The sequence below is a fragment of the Apis laboriosa genome, unplaced genomic scaffold (assembly GCF_014066325.1).
Source record: "Apis laboriosa isolate Shangri-la unplaced genomic scaffold, ASM1406632v1 scaffold149_cov153, whole genome shotgun sequence".
Lineage (NCBI taxonomy): Eukaryota > Metazoa > Arthropoda > Insecta > Hymenoptera > Apidae > Apis > Apis laboriosa.
In genome coordinates, this window is record NW_025221797.1 from 490,877 (window position 1) to 509,676 (window position 18,800).

The 18,800-nt window shown below is 25.4% G+C and overlaps 1 protein-coding gene across 10 annotated transcripts in view; it reads right to left on the minus strand.

Moving 5' to 3' along the window:
- LOC122710491 (phospholipid-transporting ATPase ID) overlaps positions 1-18,800 on the minus strand; it is a 61,805-nt gene that overhangs the window by 6,471 nt on the left and 36,534 nt on the right. For 5 of the 10 annotated variants that reach the window (XM_043928376.1, XM_043928373.1, XM_043928372.1 and 2 more), the window contains exons 1-7: positions 13,429-14,256; positions 8,447-9,212; positions 3,608-4,094; positions 1,057-1,115; positions 759-971; positions 411-616; positions 90-245 (exon numbers count right to left, since the gene is read on the minus strand). In XM_043928376.1, coding sequence (XP_043784311.1) covers positions 90-245; positions 411-616; positions 759-971; positions 1,057-1,115; positions 3,608-4,094; positions 8,447-8,512 — 1,187 coding nt within the window. In that variant the 5' untranslated portion in view covers positions 8,513-9,212; positions 13,429-14,256. Of the gene's footprint in view, positions 1-89; positions 246-410; positions 617-758; positions 972-1,056; positions 1,116-3,607; positions 4,095-8,446; positions 9,213-13,428; positions 14,257-14,629; positions 15,496-18,800 lie in introns of those variants that run through there. The other 5 variants (XM_043928377.1, XM_043928378.1, XM_043928375.1 and 2 more) reach the window with 4 other exon arrangements.

The window sequence follows — 18,800 nt, forward strand, 5'->3', positions numbered from 1 at the left end:
ATAAATAAATTAATAAAAATAAATTAAAAAAATAATATTTTTACATTATATGTTACATATAAAGAAAATAATAAAAAAAAAAAACTCACTTTCGTCCTTTCCACGTAAGAGTTCCATCAAATTTATTTAATAAATTATTAGGAGTTTCGCAAACAATTTCTCCATCAAATTGACCAATCAATTCGTGATTATCCATCATTTCGGCAGTTTCAGCTAAACATTGCCGACACTTTAAATTCGTTTCTCTATAATAAGCGAATATATGTTATTGTTTTTTTAATTTTTTTGTTACATTATTGAACTATAATTTTAATGAATAATTTATTGTATAAAATATGTTTTATAAAAACATATTGTAAAAATTTTATAAATGATAAAAATAGAAATGTTAAAAAAAAAAAAATACTAACCCATCTAATTCTGCAGTTTCAATATAACAAAGACCGTTTGGCTCACTAGTAGATAAAAGAAGCACATCGGCTGCAACAAATTGATCATTTTCCATTCTAATTACATCGCCTACTTGCACTTGTGACCATTTCTCTTCACGGAGATTAGTGCCTCGCAATGTTTGAGATTTTCGATTGTTCACTTGCGAGTCGCTGTTGTGCCGTTGCTAATAAAAAATAATCAGGCTTTTTCAAAATCTATTCATAATGAATCACATGATATTAATAAAATATATTTTATTTGTTAACAAAAATAATTATTGATAAAATAATATTAAATACTATGTATAATACTTATAATATACTTACAAAATCATCGTAGGCATCTTTAACGGCAGTGAGCATGAGTACCCCTATAAGGGGTATAGCTGTAGTGATGGGGGTCAAGGAGGAGATAGCAGGGATCATCTGAAGCACCAGCAGGCATAGGAAGTAAAAGTTAGCGAGCCGCTGAAATTGCTCGAACAAATTTAATGGTAGGAACGTCAGAACCGAATACTTGGACGTCTTGATGTAGTTGTTCTGAAAAAAAAAAAATAAAACGCGTCTCGTCATTATCATTTTTCTAATTTTAATTATTGCGTAGAATTGTTTGATTGTGACTTACCGCATAATTAAACTGTGAGTTGAACTCGCGATTATTGGCACGAATTCTCCTCTCCGTTTCTGGAAAAAAAAAAAAAAAAAAAAAGAAAATGACGATATTAAATTATAATAATTATAAGATCATCAAATTACAAGTAAATTTTTATATCAAGAAAATCAATGATTCTCATTAAACGGTATTCTTCATTTTTTTTTTATTATAACAATGATTTTAAAATTTTTTTTGCTTTTGTTAAAAATTTACTTAATTAAATTATATTATTCGTTAGTATAATAATAATATTCTATGTAAAATTTATTATTGAAATGTAAGTACAATATACTTACAAAAAATACCGGAATTACCACTTAAGCATTAGAATATTACACAAGAAAACACTTATTTACTATAATTGATTTATGAATGATATAATTGATGAATGATATAATTTATTTCTAAATTAATTTAAAAAAAAACAGTATATTGTATACATTATATAAATGATTTTCATTAAATTCATAATTTAGATTTATATCTCATTATTAAATACAACATAAATTCAATAAGAGAAGATAAAATTATGAATATTAAACATAACAGAATTAAATAAACAAAAAGTAAAATATAGTTTTCAATTTCTTATGAATTCTTCAATAATGTAATAATACATTAAAGAGAAAAGTAAAATTAAAGTAATGGAATAAATGGAAATTATGTAAATATTGTAACATTTTTATTGTGTAACTTTCAAGGAACTGAATATTTAACAAAGTAAAAATTCCGTCGTATATACATGATTAAAATTAAATAAATAAACTGCTAAATCAAAACTATTAAAGCCTATATATTTATTTTACATATTCAGGATGTGATCAAATATCGCTAATTGCATTTTGCAAACAAAATGAATTACAAAATTACATTGGAATAACCGAATTGAGTAATGTGTATAATATCCATATAATTATAAATAATGTGTATAATTCCCTGATATCCATATAATAACAATTTCATTCAAAGTTATTAAAGTGTACAAAAGTATTACTTCTTTGTTCTGCAACTTACGTCATCTGATCATAATAGAACTATAAACTTGATGATTTTGTAGGATATTTTTTAATATTATTTTTAATTAAATATTTATTTTCTTTCTTATCATATAGTTTATATAAAATATTATTTATGATTTAGATCATAGAGATTCATAATTAAAAGCTTTTTGGGAATAAACTGTGTCTTTCTTAGAAAAATAATTTCAATGTTTTATTATTTTTAAATTTTTTTAAATTTCAATCTGAAAGATTAAAAATAAGATTAAAAATAAATAGAAATATTACTTTTTAGATACAGAATGAGAAAAGAATGTATATGCGTATTTTATTTAATTTTTTATTATAGTTATTTTTATATATATATATTATTATATATTATATTATAATATTATTATATTATAATATTTTATAGCTCTACTAATTATGTAATATATAAATTTCACTTTATGATAAAAAAATAGTAAAAAATTCAATTCTCCATTTTTTAATACTTTTATACTTGACATTGAATTAATGGATATAATCCAAAAAGTGATGTTTTGAATAAAAAATTAAAATGAAAATATAAAATTTCTGAATATATCAGTCTTGAAAAATTTATTTAAATAATTTTTATAAAAATGTAATATGTATATAAAATATATTAAATATATTAATAAAAGAAACGGGCTATTTTTGATAATTTATTGTTTATTTTTATTATTTTTTAATATTATAAACAAAAGACAATACAAGTAGTGTGTAATAATGTACATTAGATTGAAGCATTAGTGAGGTCACGTTTAAGTGCACGCGTACTTGAATAAATCTTCAATATCGATTTACTCGAATTCAGAACTATACTAAGAAAATATCAGAGGCAATTTTAAATTATAATTTATTGATTTGATACTATATAAAATATAAAATTTTACAGATATTAATTTTCGAGATATTCAAATTATTATCTTAAAAGATAAAAACTTATCAAGTTTCAAATTTATTATATATAAAAAGAATTATCAGTTGTAATGATACTTTTACAAAATAATTTCCTTTGTAAGAATTATTCAAGTTTTTTATATAAATATATGTGTAATGCAATTATAAAATTCACTTTCAAAATATCATTTTCCAAAACGACACAGTTTAATTATCTGGAAAGAATTCTAATAAAATGTATTACAAAAAGAAATTTATATAAACTATTTTTCATCATTTATTTAATGCTTTTTTATTAATGTTATCCATGGATAGCGCCTTTATGCAGTTCTTTCGCTCTCTTATGTGTCATAGCTTAGAAAGAAAACAATACAATAAATGAAGCACAATTCCTTCCTTTTTCTATTTTAATCTTACAACAGAATACATGAGAATGCGAGAAGCTCATTTATATATTCATGTAAAATTAGAATACTATTAATTTGAATCAATTGTATTACATATATTTTAGATACCATTCTTTATATTTTTCTTTATATCATTCGAAAACTTTGTATATTCAAATATACAATAATGAAAATTCACGAGGATAAACTCACCGCTGCAGAAAAAGGAAGTGCTACGGCCTATGCACTCTGTCGCGGGAGGCGAATTTGGTGGCGCCGAGGATGAAGACGACGCAGTAGTATTTGAACGATATCTAGTGCCTTTCCATATCACCAATTTGCCTAGCACAGTAAGCAATGATTCTCGTAAAGTATTGTGCCTGCTTGCGCCACCCAGACTGCTGGATGAGTCTCTTTTCGAGCATTCGCCAACTGCCTCAACCTCATCCGAAGATGATGGCAGATTCAACACTGAGTGCACTTGCTGGCTATCAGTATCCTGCGGCAATTGTTGTAGCTGTAACTGCTGTTTCTTCCTAGTTTTTCGACGTTTTTTCTTCTTCTTTCTGCTCGAACCAGAATTATCATCGTCGTTGTATATCGACGCAGCAGTCGTCGATCCTTTCCGGCTATCTTCTGCATCCGATTTTGTCGCCGTGCATGCTACCGAGACTTTGTCCGCCTCGTCGCAGTCCTTCACCTTGGTTATCATATGATAGTATTATAAGTTTCGCGATAAAAAACGTATAACGTATTGGTCGAGGACACGCCGTTCGATATGATTGATGCGCTTTTTTTTTCATGGTTCCCTATGTACTTCTTATTTCATTTTTTTCTTTTCTTTTCATTGTTCATTTGAATATATATTTATTACGATTATTTTTTTTTTTTCAAATTTTTGTTATTAATTTACATTTAATCTTATATTTATAGAATATTTGATTATATTTATTACGAATAGTTTTAGTTAATATATGTTTTTTTTATTATTAGTTTAGAAAATGAATGTTGGTGAATTAAAAATGAGATAAATGTTGACAAAAATTTTTTTAAATAATTTTTTTCTTTCAATTGAAAAATATAGAAGAATACTTGAATATAGAAAAAATTGTTAAAATGGCAATAAATTTTAATATATTTCGAAAATAAATTGTCATATTTGTTCAATAAAAAGGAACGATTATGCCATTGAATAAGAGTGCACTAGGTATAATTATAGATCATGAATATTCATCGTTCAATCTTAAATTTATATCTTCGAGCGATTAAAAGAATTGAAATTTTCCGTCTAATCAGTACAAAATATTTATTTCCAACGAAAGAATCGAATTAATACGAAAAAGAATAGACAATAAAGATTTAAATAGATTTAAACAAGAGTAATCGGATAGGATTCGAGGTGAATCATTAATGGTAGCGATTTCTATTTTTCCCTGATGTTTACGCAGCTCCAAAGAGAAAGGAAAATAAGCTGACGATGCAGAGACTACTGGAAACATCTATTCTATCGAAAGAAAAGAAAGATAAAAATGCAGAATGCGTAGAGCATTCTAAACGCATCTTTTCGAATTCGTGTTCTAAATTTTAAAAAAGACGAATAATCGATATAAATCCACATTATTGCATCGCAAGTAATCTTGGAAATTTAATAAAATTTCTATGAATAAAAAAAAGGGGAAAGTACATATTAAATTTTATTAAAGTCATAATTGAAAATATCTAATGAAGATATATAAAAATTTATGTGTATATGAAATATTAAAAATTATTATGAAAAACGAATTAAAATTTTAAATTTTAAAGATTAAAATGGAAGTGTTAATTATGTTAGAATATTTAAGTAAAATAATTAATAAAAGAATATAAATTTTGATATTTTTATATCTATTTCTGGAAGATAATTTTACTTTTTTATTTTTTTAAATAAAAAATTTTTTTCATATTATCAAGAAAAAATTATATATTAAGCGTCTCGTTCTCATAATAAAATGACAATATATAATATAATACATAATACATATAATATAATATAATATATAATATAATATATACGTAATGAATGCATACTAATATATAATATAATGAGATAGAATATTTTTCATCAGAAGTTAATTATATAGTTACGTAAATAAGTTTTATTTCATTTATGAATAATCCTTACACAATTCAATATAATTGATTTTCCTAACTGAATACTTTAATGCAATTTTCTTATTCAAATTTTCAAGAATTCTATAAAAAATAAATTTTTATATACCATATACCATAATTGCATGATGATAAAATAACAAATACTTTTTCATAAAAAAAAAAACAATTTAGAAGAAAATCTGATTTAAATAAATCTTTTTATTCACAGAATACATGTTAGTCTACGTGAAAAAAATTGCTTTACGTATACTACATTATCTGTGACCAATTTCTGATATTATTATAAGTTTATTATAATTAATTATAATGTTTATAAAACGGGCATAGAAAAATGATTAAAGACTGTTGTCGATGCTCCAGAAAATTGTATTTGAAAACTAGTTCAAAAGTGCGGGATGGTAGAATAGCTTGGACGCGTGTGAAAATGTGTCATGGACAGCATACGATACAAGTCGTCAGACTTTTCCGGCGTCTACAATAAAACCACGATATGTAGATTACCATAAAATTAAATAAGAGATCTTTATTGTGTTACAAAGATTAATTCACTTAACGCTATTTATCAAGAATTATTACATTTATTAGCATAATATATTTCATTATTATTTAATTAAAAAATATTTTTTTTTTATAAATAATTTTAGCCGAACGAATTTGGTAACGAAGTAAAAGTAATAAATAAATTTTTATTGATTTATATTATCTTGCATATAAATTAATATACTTGTATATTAGAAAAAAAAAAGATTGTTTGAGGTATGCTTGACCACTTTGAGAAATATTATTCTCAAAACTGGCTCATAGAAACACCTCAATAATCATTATTCTTGCAAGTATTTCATGTTACAAATAATAATGATATTTACTTATAACAAGACCTGTAAACTTGCATGAAAAAACATATGAAAAGAATTTTAAAAAAACCCGAACACGACTTGAACTGATGACTTTTGGATTACCAAACACGTCTCTTATCCATTCCTCTATTTCTTACCTTCCTATGTTCTTTTTCCATTTACAAATATATCATAAAAAATCTAAATCATTTTTAAATCAATTTTTCCAATTATTTTCTTTTACAGTTTTTTCTCATTACAACTTATTTAATTTAATTGATCTCATAATAAAGGCTCAATTCTTCTTATTTAAATTACTCTTAAATTTAGAAAATTAATTCTCGAAACCATGTAAGGATTCCACTGACACAGTAATTTGTATCTTCGTTAATCGGATTCTAACGATTACCCTTGAACGCTATTCAATGTATGATTGAAGTGTGGTTATATTGATCATCATATAATATTTATTAATTTATTAGAAATGAAATAAATGTAACTATTGTGTCAGCAAATATATCATCAATTATTTTTTAAAGATAATAAAAAAAATCAATGAAAATGTAAGTTAATTTAACACAAAAAAATTATTATATTAATATTTTTTATATTCTTATCATAAATATAGTTTATATATTTATTACAATTTATTTCTTTGAGAAATAATTTTATTTTCTATTAAAATATTTATATAACATAATTTTTAGAAAATTATTACTCTTTTTATTAAAAAGTTATCGATTTATTTTAAAAATTATGTTTGTTATATAAAAACATAGAAAAAAATGAATAATTGCACAATAATTAGTTTAATAATAAATAATGAAATAAAATGAAAAAATCCCTTTTCAAAGAATTATTCTATGTGCTAAAAAAAAAGTAGGCTTATATTATAATCTATTTATAGTATGCTTGTATTAATCAAAGTAATTCATCCATCAAATATAATCTTTATACAATTGGCGTATTCATATATAGTTATATCTCATTTTAATTATATTCTGATTTTAATAAATAATGAATATGTTAATATTTTGAGAATTTGAAGTATATATTTTAATTCTAAAGCAACAATTATCTTTAATATATAATAAAAAATGATATATTAAATAAAAAAGTCAATAAAATTACACAAAATAATTTTAAATGGTGCAAAAGAATGCTACTACTTTTATTCATTTGTCATTAATAATAAAATTTATACTAAACTTACAAGTTACTTTTTTTTCTATATTTTTGTATATTTTAATTTTAAAAATATAAAAAATATTTTAGTACATATAGGGAATCACAAAAGTTAGTGCAGTGATCATTAAACGGCACACGAGAGTCATCGAACGGAAATCCCATGAAAATATTTAAAAAAATACATCAATATTTAACAATTAAAATAGCTGAAATTTTAAAATTACTTTTTAAGAACTACATTTTTAAATATTTATTAACTGATAGCAACATATATTTTAATTTAAAAAATTTTTTAATTTACAGCACAATATATATACCAAACAAAGCATATGATAAAATTACAAAATTATTACTACAATCATTAGGTTGACCATATATCGTAACGAAAAAAATATCTTTTTATCATCTAGTATTCTATGTAATATGTAAGTTGTAATTATATATATATTATATATATATTCTGATTTTATAAATATATATTACAAAATATATATTCCCAATTTATTGTCTCTATTATTTTTATTTTTATTCCTAAAAGAGAAAAATTTTTATATGAATTTATTTATATTTAATATTTATATGATAAAATAGATTTTTTCAAATTCAATTTCATATTGATATATTCTATAATCCTACATTCTGTTTTCTAATCTATGGAATTATGGTCAATCTTATGATTATAAATAATTAATTTAGATACATCATTATACTCAAATGATTTATTTTTAATATTTAATTGATAAAAGCAAATATCTAAAATAGAAATCTCAATGAAAGAAATACTACAATCAAATATTTGTAAAATGTTATAAACCAATTATTATTTCCTTTATCAAGGATTATCAAGGATTAATATATGCTTTACTAGCATCCTCACACTAATATGTTTCGACTTCAAACAAGTTCCTGCATCCTTGCCGATCACCACGCGACTTCCGTTCATCGTGTCCTCGAGAGGATTGGAGGACTCACCTCGAAGACCTCGAGTTCCAGCGTGTCAACCTCGACGCTCATCGTCTATCCTACGCAAACTATAAACCTTGTATAAGGCCAACCTCTTCTTCCTCGTGGCACTTTAGTCGTGCCGACGAGACGATGTCCGCCTCGTCTCTTACATATTTCCACCTGAGTCCCTCCTCTTCTTCGTCCTCGCGAATCATTGCAAGTGCAGGACGGCATTAGCCCGTAAATTTTATGTTCGTTGATTCACGATACCTATTTATATTCACGTTTCTACTAATCATTTGATAGTTGTATTCTTTAATTGGCATTTTTCTTCTAGTGATACATGTACTTATTTATTATAAAAATTTCACTGTTTCCTGCGAATTACTTTCAGACAAGTATAATAATACAATACGATTATCTTGTTTCATATATTTTTGACTTTTTCTTGATGTCCTTGATTAATTCACAAAAAATCAATTAAATTCGTCACGAATTCATTTATAAAATATCGCAATAAGATTTCACAATTCTATATTCCTGAAGTGAAGTATAGAAAATATATCGTGTCACGTGATAATATCGATATTGTTTTCGAGACGAAAACTCGAAACACTTCATATCGTTGAAAAAAGCACCGTAAGGCGCGACTTGATAGCTATTTGTGGTTAACTTCTTATGCGTAGTTCAGGAAGTTTCTGCAAAGAAATCAATCGTTCCTTGAGTCATTACTTGATCCTGCATGCATATGTAAGGATTCGTTTCCTATTTCGTTTATTCGCAAAGTGTCATTATTGTCGAAATATAAGTGAAAATTAGGAAACAATTTTGAAATGCTAAAATTGAAGTCTGAATGTTTGCAATATGTTGATGAAACATTGGTCATAAATACTTTGTTATTCTTGTTAGATTGATCTGTTGAATAATTTTACTTTCATTTGAATTTAAAAATAAATTGAAAAATAAAAGTGTTCACATTATGTTATTTTACATTTTATAAGAAATTTTTGATAAATTTAGGTTAGAATAGAAGTATTCATGTTATGTTGCAAGTATTTAAAATATATTTTAATATATTTCAAAATATAATATTAATCATCAAGAAATAAACATTATAATTATTTGTAGAGATTATTTCTTGATTAAATCATTAATGTTATATACAATTATATAAAATAAATGAGAACACAAATAGTACACATATACGGAGATATTGTGTCGCCTGTATGCGGTTATGTATATATTTTGTACTTGTTGCATGACATGTGAGGAGAACAGAAGGATTGTACATGTATATAATTTATTATTGATGAATTTCAAAGATTGGCACTATATAGAGAAATTTCAACAAAACACATTCTCCTTTTCTATATTGTAACTGATAAATATTCATTTTTAAATTTTTAAACTTCAACAATATTTTAAAATTTTTAATTATAAAATTAATAAAATCCAAAAATTAATTTAAAATTCAATGTTCATATGTTTATGAAAAATGAATTTTCTATTTTAAATAATTTTATATATAAATTTGAATTATATAGTTATTTACAATAATATAAAAGATAAAATAATATGTATCTGTTTGATAATTAAAACTTTGCTCATAGAAAAAAATATAGAATATAATTTCAATCTAATAATATTCCCTATTGATAAAAATAGAATATACGAGTTCGAATCCTTTAACAGTGATCTTTTCTTCACTTGTCCTTGATTCCATATACACGAATGATGTCAGAGTTTGCGAAATTGTTTTGAGCGTCTATGAACGAAAATATCCGATGTGTGTACTTTCTTAAAATATTAGCGATTCTTAGTACGATCTATAATTCGGTTAAAGATTTCCAGAAAATCCATGACGAAGAAGAGTAAGACAGTCTGCTAGCCGATCTTCTAAGACGCGAGAGCCACGATAATGGTTCTTACGTAAGGTGCCAGTGGTTCTCAATCGGTTAGAATTGTATTGATGTTTTTGCGGAAATTGCTTTTGTAGAACGAATACAATTTCTCATATATTGAAGTAGATACTTCATATATTGAAGTATCTACACTTAGTGTGTAGATACTTCAAGAAGAACTGTTCTGGTATAGGTGCACGATGTTATGAACTTTACTGAATGATAAATCGAAAGTGCGTGCATATATATAGATACTTAATCATATTCAATTGTATCTCGTATCTTTCGAAAATTCTTTTCATGGATTATAAAAATTATAAGATTTCTTAATATGATTTTATATTATATCATCTCTTTATAGAAACGATCACTAATTGGCATCGAAATTCTTTTCTAATGTTGAAGGTACTAGATAATTTCATTTATAATAATTAAAAAAACATTAACAACAATATTGATAATGTAATAATATAAAAAATAAATAAATAATATATATATATATATATATATATGGAATTTCTTTGTTAAAACAAACTGATTGTTTCACAGACTTTTATTTTTTTTCCTCTTTTTTTATCCAAACTTACAAAACAATAAAAATTATTATTTTTGTTCTAGTTGTTGCTTGTACGTATGCTAAGCTAATAAACATTTTAAAATTTCTATTCTAATAATTAATATTATATAATATAAAATATTAATTTTAATTTAATTTATAATATATTAATATATATCTACAGTACGTAAATATGATAATTTAGAGAAGTATTAAAATTATCGAACTCGAATCTCTAATATGTCTTGTATAATAACCTATCACAATATATAAATTTGTAATAAAATTTTTTATAATTCGTTTTAGCAAGATTCATTTTGCTTGAAAATATTCGTCATTTCAATGATAATGGAAAAGCTAGAAGAGATCTCGTTTCCACGCCCTTCTTCTACTACGTTATTTCATTTCAGAAATAAACTGAAATTCGAGAAGCCTCTCGCCAAATTGGTTTTTGACAAATTAAAAATCGTATCGATATACGTGCAAATATATTATATTAAAAAGCAAGAAAAAAATAGATAATAATAAAATTTCCATAGCTCTTTTTATTATCAAATATAAATATGTATATATATAATAAAGCAAGAATTTTAATTTATTTTCATTTTTCTATTCTTTTCATTAAAAAAAATTAATAATGCATCTTATTATCAATTAAATATAATAATATCCAAAATTATCTTGGCAATATAAAAATTTTTTAACGCATAATCATTATATAATTTATGCCATATAAAATAACGCGGTTAAAATTGCAGTGAGAAATCATTTTGCAAACTTTTTACACAGCTCTTATGAATAATTGATCTTAAATTCAACAATTGGCACTGATCCATAATTTTAGTTATTGATATCAATTAAATTATCTGTTTAATTGCATCTTTGCAGTTGCTGAAGTATTTAGATTACAAATCATAAATAATCATTTCTTTCTTTGTGAATGATAAAAAAAAAAGAAAAATAAAAAAATTTTTTTATTCTTTGAAAAAAAAAAAGGAACAGTAAACGTTAATGAGAATGAGAATGCAGACATTGCGTAGTGTTTGGAAAGTCTCAAAGAGTAACGGAAAATAAAAGGGGACACAATTCCAATGATAAATGTAAGGAGTTTCATGAGAAATTTTTACGGAATTTAATATGTAAGCTCTTACAAGCATTGACACAGTATATAACAAGTTCAGCAAGTCTCGAACTAAAAAATTGGAAGAAGATATAGAAATTCGAGTTCTATTATATTGCAATTCTTCAAAATTATTATTACACATTGAAAATATTAAAATACTTTGTAATGATTCAATTTTTTTTTTAAATTTGCACAAAAAAACGAAATACTATATTATTAAATAAATAATAACAAATAATAATTCATAATATTAAAAAGGAAAATTACCATTCAATTTATATCATTACTAATGATTATAATATAATTTGTTAATAAGATATTTACTTTATCAAACATTTCTATTATATTTTATAAACATTATGCATATATATATGTATATGAAATATAAATAGTATAAAAATATAATATTCGATATTCTATCATATTTGAATGCAAGATATTTTTTTAATTTATTTTTTTTAATCTACATTATGAAATATTTAAAAAAATAAAATGATTTTATATTCTAATATTTTTATCAAGGTCATAGTTTCAACACATTGTAGAAAATAATTATAAAATAAAACTATCATCCATAATCATCGACACCAATCTCAAGCATATCATTTACTGCTAGATTTACATTTGCTTATTATATAGGAAATTGCTAAATGGGCGCCGTCTCTAAAAGTATTCATGCAATTCCAACTATTAACTACACCTATTTCATTTTTTTTATATAAACCATCAATGAAATTTTAAAATAAGTAAATAATTAGCATTATTTAAAAAAAAATTAATAAATATATCATTTAACATTATGTTTTAAATACATTATAGACTATAAATAATCATTTAAATAATATCTTTATCTATTAAAAAATAAATTTTTTTATTAAGACATACATGAGAAAAAGCGATATAAATATATAATATAAAATTATATCTATCGACATTTAACAATCCTAACATTATGTATGTAGATAATATTCTATAAGCATTTAAATGCTATTGACTAATGTTTCAACAACGTGTGTTCATATAAATGCACACACACACACACACACGCGCGCGCGCGCGCGCACACACACACATTATATATATATTTATCAGATGTCTCCTATCGTTGATCATTCTGACCGATTACCGGTACTATATCTGATAAAATGTCATCGACATATAGCGTTTGATCATATCGATTCCTGATTGTTTCGTTGATTTCGTAATATAATTGACGAAAATGAAACATATAGCAATAGTTTCCTAATTTTCCTTTTCAACATTAATAGACAGACATATAATCGTTTCTGCAGTAATATATGACCTTCGTTTTCTTTCTAAGAGAATCAGGTTACCTCGTTGTTTTCGCAGTCAGTGCAAGGGTACAAGCGGTCGAAGCGCCCGCGTCGACGAGGGCGACGTCGTTATAACGATCGTCGTTGATGAGAGAACATATCGAGGCCGTTCAAAATAAATTTTATAACAAAAAAACTTTCATTTTCACGCACCGAAAAATATTCAAAACATATGCATGATAATGAATAATTCGTTTAAGATATTTTCTTCAAAATACGAGAACCAACCACATAGAAATTCACATCAGAATGTCGCACAATGTCGACGGTGACAGCGACGATTCGATTGAAGTACGACACTGATATTATGATTTTTTTATAATTTCCGGTAAACCGATCAACCGGTGCGTATTGGGCGAATATCGTCTATTATTTCGACGATTATCGAATATCGGCACCGGCATTCTATGTTTTTTAGCACTGTGAGCACTGTCGTCACTATTATAACCATCATTTCTGACACCTTTGAACGTGAATTATATGTACCAATTATGGATTATTGATCACGGAATACGAATATCGAAATTTACATGTCACACACCGTACATATATCACGTTTTTCACGCACTGCACGAGGGTGTCGTTGCACGGTGGCGTGCTTTGCACTTTGAAAGGTATAACGAAGAGCCGAGTCGTCGAACGAAGTATTGTTCGATGATTGTCTAGAGACTTCAAGGCGTCGTCCCTTGACGGCGCCACAAGTCATCTCGCTGGTGGTGCCATGAAATTTCAAGGCAACAACCACTGCATATTATCGAGAAACATCCACCATTTGGGGGTAAAGAGGATTGCTACGTTAACGATTGTCAAACAAGTGAATCTTTAGCATTAGAGTTTTAAACGTAAAACAGCAAATATTTATATCATAATATTTTCATTTGCCGCAATATGATTTAAATATCGAATATATTTTACAGAGGGAGTTATTAATCATTTGACAAACCTTAAATAATCATAAAACAATATTATTCGAAATTTCATGATAACAATGTGTTGCATCATTTCAGTTACATCCAAGATACATTTCTCAATAATACATCAAAATAAAACAAAATATTTATCAAAATACCGTTTAAAATGAAAATCATTGAATAAATATGTATGAACTGATCATAATAATGAATTTAAAAATTATATCAGTAAATGACATTATGAAAGTATTAACACAGTTATATACAGTTATAATTTAATAATTACTTACCTTGCATAGGACGCGTGACAGCGCTGCGCGACATTGTTTGCGTGATCTATTAGGCTGCAGCTCAGAGTTAGGCGCTTTTGGACGGAGTCTATAGATATGTTTCACGTAAAAAGTGACGCCTGTTAAAAGTACTTTTTCGACTTGAAAACGCTTCGCGATTTGTGTTGTAAAAAATGCATCAAATTTACGGCACGATCGTCGTGGTGTAAAAACGAGAGTAAAAAATGATTTCCTGTCTCTATTCCACAAATTTAATATTGTTGAGAACGATTCTACGTTATTTCTTGTCCTTAAAGCCGTCTTTGTCGAACTGGCATTCGTTTTTGGAAACCAGTAGCGACTTTGACTTTTTGATGTTGCAATTCTTCTGTTTTTGGTCCGGATGTTTAACTTCCGCGAGTGTACAGGTTGATTATTATTATCGAGGACGTGGAGATAGAGAATCGGCAATTGTTTCAATTTACAGCAAAAAAGACGAGAGAAATCGAGGCACGTATAAGATAAAGATGACACGTAGGCGGTCGTTTTCGTCGTACGGCGAGCATCAAGTGATGGATGTCTCGATATTCGACGAGAACGTTGAGGACGATATAGGGCAGAGTACGGTGCCCTTACGTTCAGGTCGGATATTCTGCAGCTAGGTAATGATGACAGGATATCCGATGTGGGGGATACGGAGGGTCCTTTGGGGGTGGCGTCCATGTGGGGTGGATGGTCACCTCCTTTCTTTCCTCTCTCCTACGACCCACCTCCTCCTCCAGGACCTCCTCGTCAGGGTGCCCCAGCTTTTGGTGTCCGAAAACACCCTTTTTGTTCGTCGCCAAGTCTCACTTATCCCCTCCAACACTAAACTTTGCGAACACACACTGTAAAAAAAAATCAATTGTTAATTGATCACATATTTTGAAATATAATTTTTCTATTAAATAAAGATAATATGGAAAAAATTATAAGTTTATTTTAATTTTATTATCTATTTATTGATTTTATATTATTTGATGGTTAAAAAGAAAGTGATTTAATATGTAATATAGATTAAAAAGGAATTACATAATTTGTTAACTTAAAAAAATATAAGTTTTATAGAAATAGTTAAGAATAGTTTTATATAAGAATTATATAAGAATATAATAAGAATAACATAGCTAACATTATAATAAAATATTGATTAATATATATTTTATATTTTTAACAAGAAAAATATAGTAAAATACGTATATAATGATAAATCATAATTTACAACAACAATTTTATATGATGGACTTTGGATAATTAATTCGTTTTTGACAAAAGACTATGATTTGCAATCAGATAATATTGTTGTGCACCAATTGTCGTGTTTTCTTTGTTATTAAACGTGGCATTGGAAATGTTTGAATAAATTGATCTAAAAATAGTATGCGTTAAACGTTCTTATCATGGAATCTTTCTTCTATCATATGCTACGCTATTCATATAAATATTCTTATAAATACTCATTGATAAACGTTGTTTTAAAATTATTTTACAATCTTCTTGTGCAATAATTCTGTTCTTATTTAATTTTATGTCATTTTGATTAAAGTAATTTATGTCATAATTATATGAATAATATGAATAATATGAAGAAAATATGAGAAAAATAAAAATTTTTAAAAAATATATTATTCATTTTTGTGAAATTATTATTATTATTATTATTATTATTATTATTATTATTATTATTATTATTATTAAATATATCAAATAAAGATTACCACATTGTCATTGTACTTATATCCAATAACACACAAACGAAAAAAACAGTTCAACTATTAAGACACTATAATATATGCATATAATGTACATAGATATATAATAGATACATAAATGTACATAAATATGATGAAATAATGATAGTGATACTGACGAATTTTAAATAAAAAACAAAATTAATGACGTCAATAAAATTCTTATTAATCATATCTTAACACAAAAATACACTTATGTTCAAAGTACATAAACTTATATCATTCTTATCATCAATAGACTTTTAATTTTAAGTTTGTGGTGTACATATAACATAAAAGAGGAAAGGCAATGGGTCAAAAGTACACACAGCTGATCCATAAGAAGTTGGAACCAACGAGTTAAATCGAAGAAAAGTCGCAATTCTTATTTCGTATGCATGTATCCTTGGATTTCAATAGTAAAGTTTTTCATATCTGACGTGTCCCTATATAAAGTGGAATTATAATTAAAAATGTAAGGAAATTTTTTTTTATGTACAAGTTTATTAGGAATTATTAGAAATAGACAATGAAACATGTCTATAATATATATATTTTTTAAAACATTTTATACTAAATTATAAATCATAAGATAATAAATTAAAATGAAATATTTTATAATAACTTCGCTTAAAATTATTGTCAATTATCAAGATTCAATATGGTTTGTATTCAAAAAAGTTATTTCGAAAAAGTTAGTTTTTTCATACGAAAAAAATTAAACCGTAATATTCAACAATCTAATTCCGACTAAATATTAAATTCTTTATAATTCGATTCTTGTTTTACCTGATTCTTTTGCACGATATCGAACCGAACGACGCGTGGATAGCTTGAAAATCATTCTGTTATATCAGTCATTAGTGATTAGATATCAGAAATCCGATTGATTGGAATCAACATGTTGATAAGATATAATAATCAGCCGAATTACAATAATTTTGAATATAAATTTTAAAATATTCGAATTCGTATCAAAGAGCTATAAGTAATAAATATATAACATCATGTATAACATCGTAATATAGGCAAGTAAAAAAAAATTTGATAAATAAATCAACTATTAGATTGTTCTAAATGCGTTATACTACAATATTTTTATTATAAATCATTTTTTTTTAAAATTTGGATAATATATTTTGTTTTCATAATATCGCGATAAAAGAAAATATTAAATACAATAACAAAAAGATAATTTTCCTTTTTGAAAATTCAAAGATGAAAGGTTTAAAAATCAATTCATTGAATGTCAAGACACGAAATTTCATAGAATATTCATTAGGATTATATTTTATATATATTGCAATTTTTACAATTTGATCAAAGAAGATAATTTACGTATAATTATTTAAATTATTTCATTGAGACAATATCATCGAAATTACATATCTTAAAATGTCATTTGAATATCGATTTAAGGTGTAATTTTGATATTAGAAACTTTACGCGTTGACAGGGATATAACATCAGTGAATTGCACTTTTTGCTATTAGCAAAAGCAAAATTGTGCCTTTAACAGCAATGACTGTCGACCTATAGGAGAGTTCGTCATTGCCGGACATTTTTCATTTCTGGTGTATTCGTGATCCTGATAAATGATACGAACAATTCTACAGGGCTTGCAACCCTATCGACGTACTGAAAGCAATGTTAATCGATCTTTAACTGCATCGATCTTAGTTCAAGGAAATTTCAAGATACAAAATATTTATTATACATATAGGTTTCATAATGTCTTTTATGATTTGATGAAGTTTCGCAAACTTCACTTAAATTTAATGATTTTTTTGACATAAATATTTTTTTGAAGGAAATAATGAACTGCATCGATTGATATATTAAAAATTATATAATCCCATTATGAAAAAACTATTAATATTACATAATCTCTTTGCAATTTTTGTAAAAATATTTTTTGAACAACAAATCTCTCGAATATTCCATATCATTTCCAATTAAATGAATCATCTTATATATGCAGTTCGAAATTGAAGTTTACAAAGGTGGTTCACAAAAGAAGCTTCTTTCGAAAAATATCAAATCTATTCATTATTTTGGGTGATTTGTTTGATCTTTGTGTCACAGGTTGTTTGCGATGACGTTCAAAGGTTTTAGCTATCGGTATGAATGAGAGTTTAATGTATGCTTTATCCTCCCTGAGATGTTAATTGAGTTAACGCCGTATACACTGTGTGCGGAATATAATCTACAACTTGAAGCTTTACGAGCATTGCAACAGATTTTAACTCAAATTTAATTCTAAACACAAGAAATTTACTTTTATGCGACTATTTATTTTACATATAATATATATTTAATATATTTTTTAAACAAGATTTATATATTTCTTTAAGACATACTTATGAATATTAATTCTATTAATGATTAATGAAAGAATATAAATTTTATTTTATACTTATGTG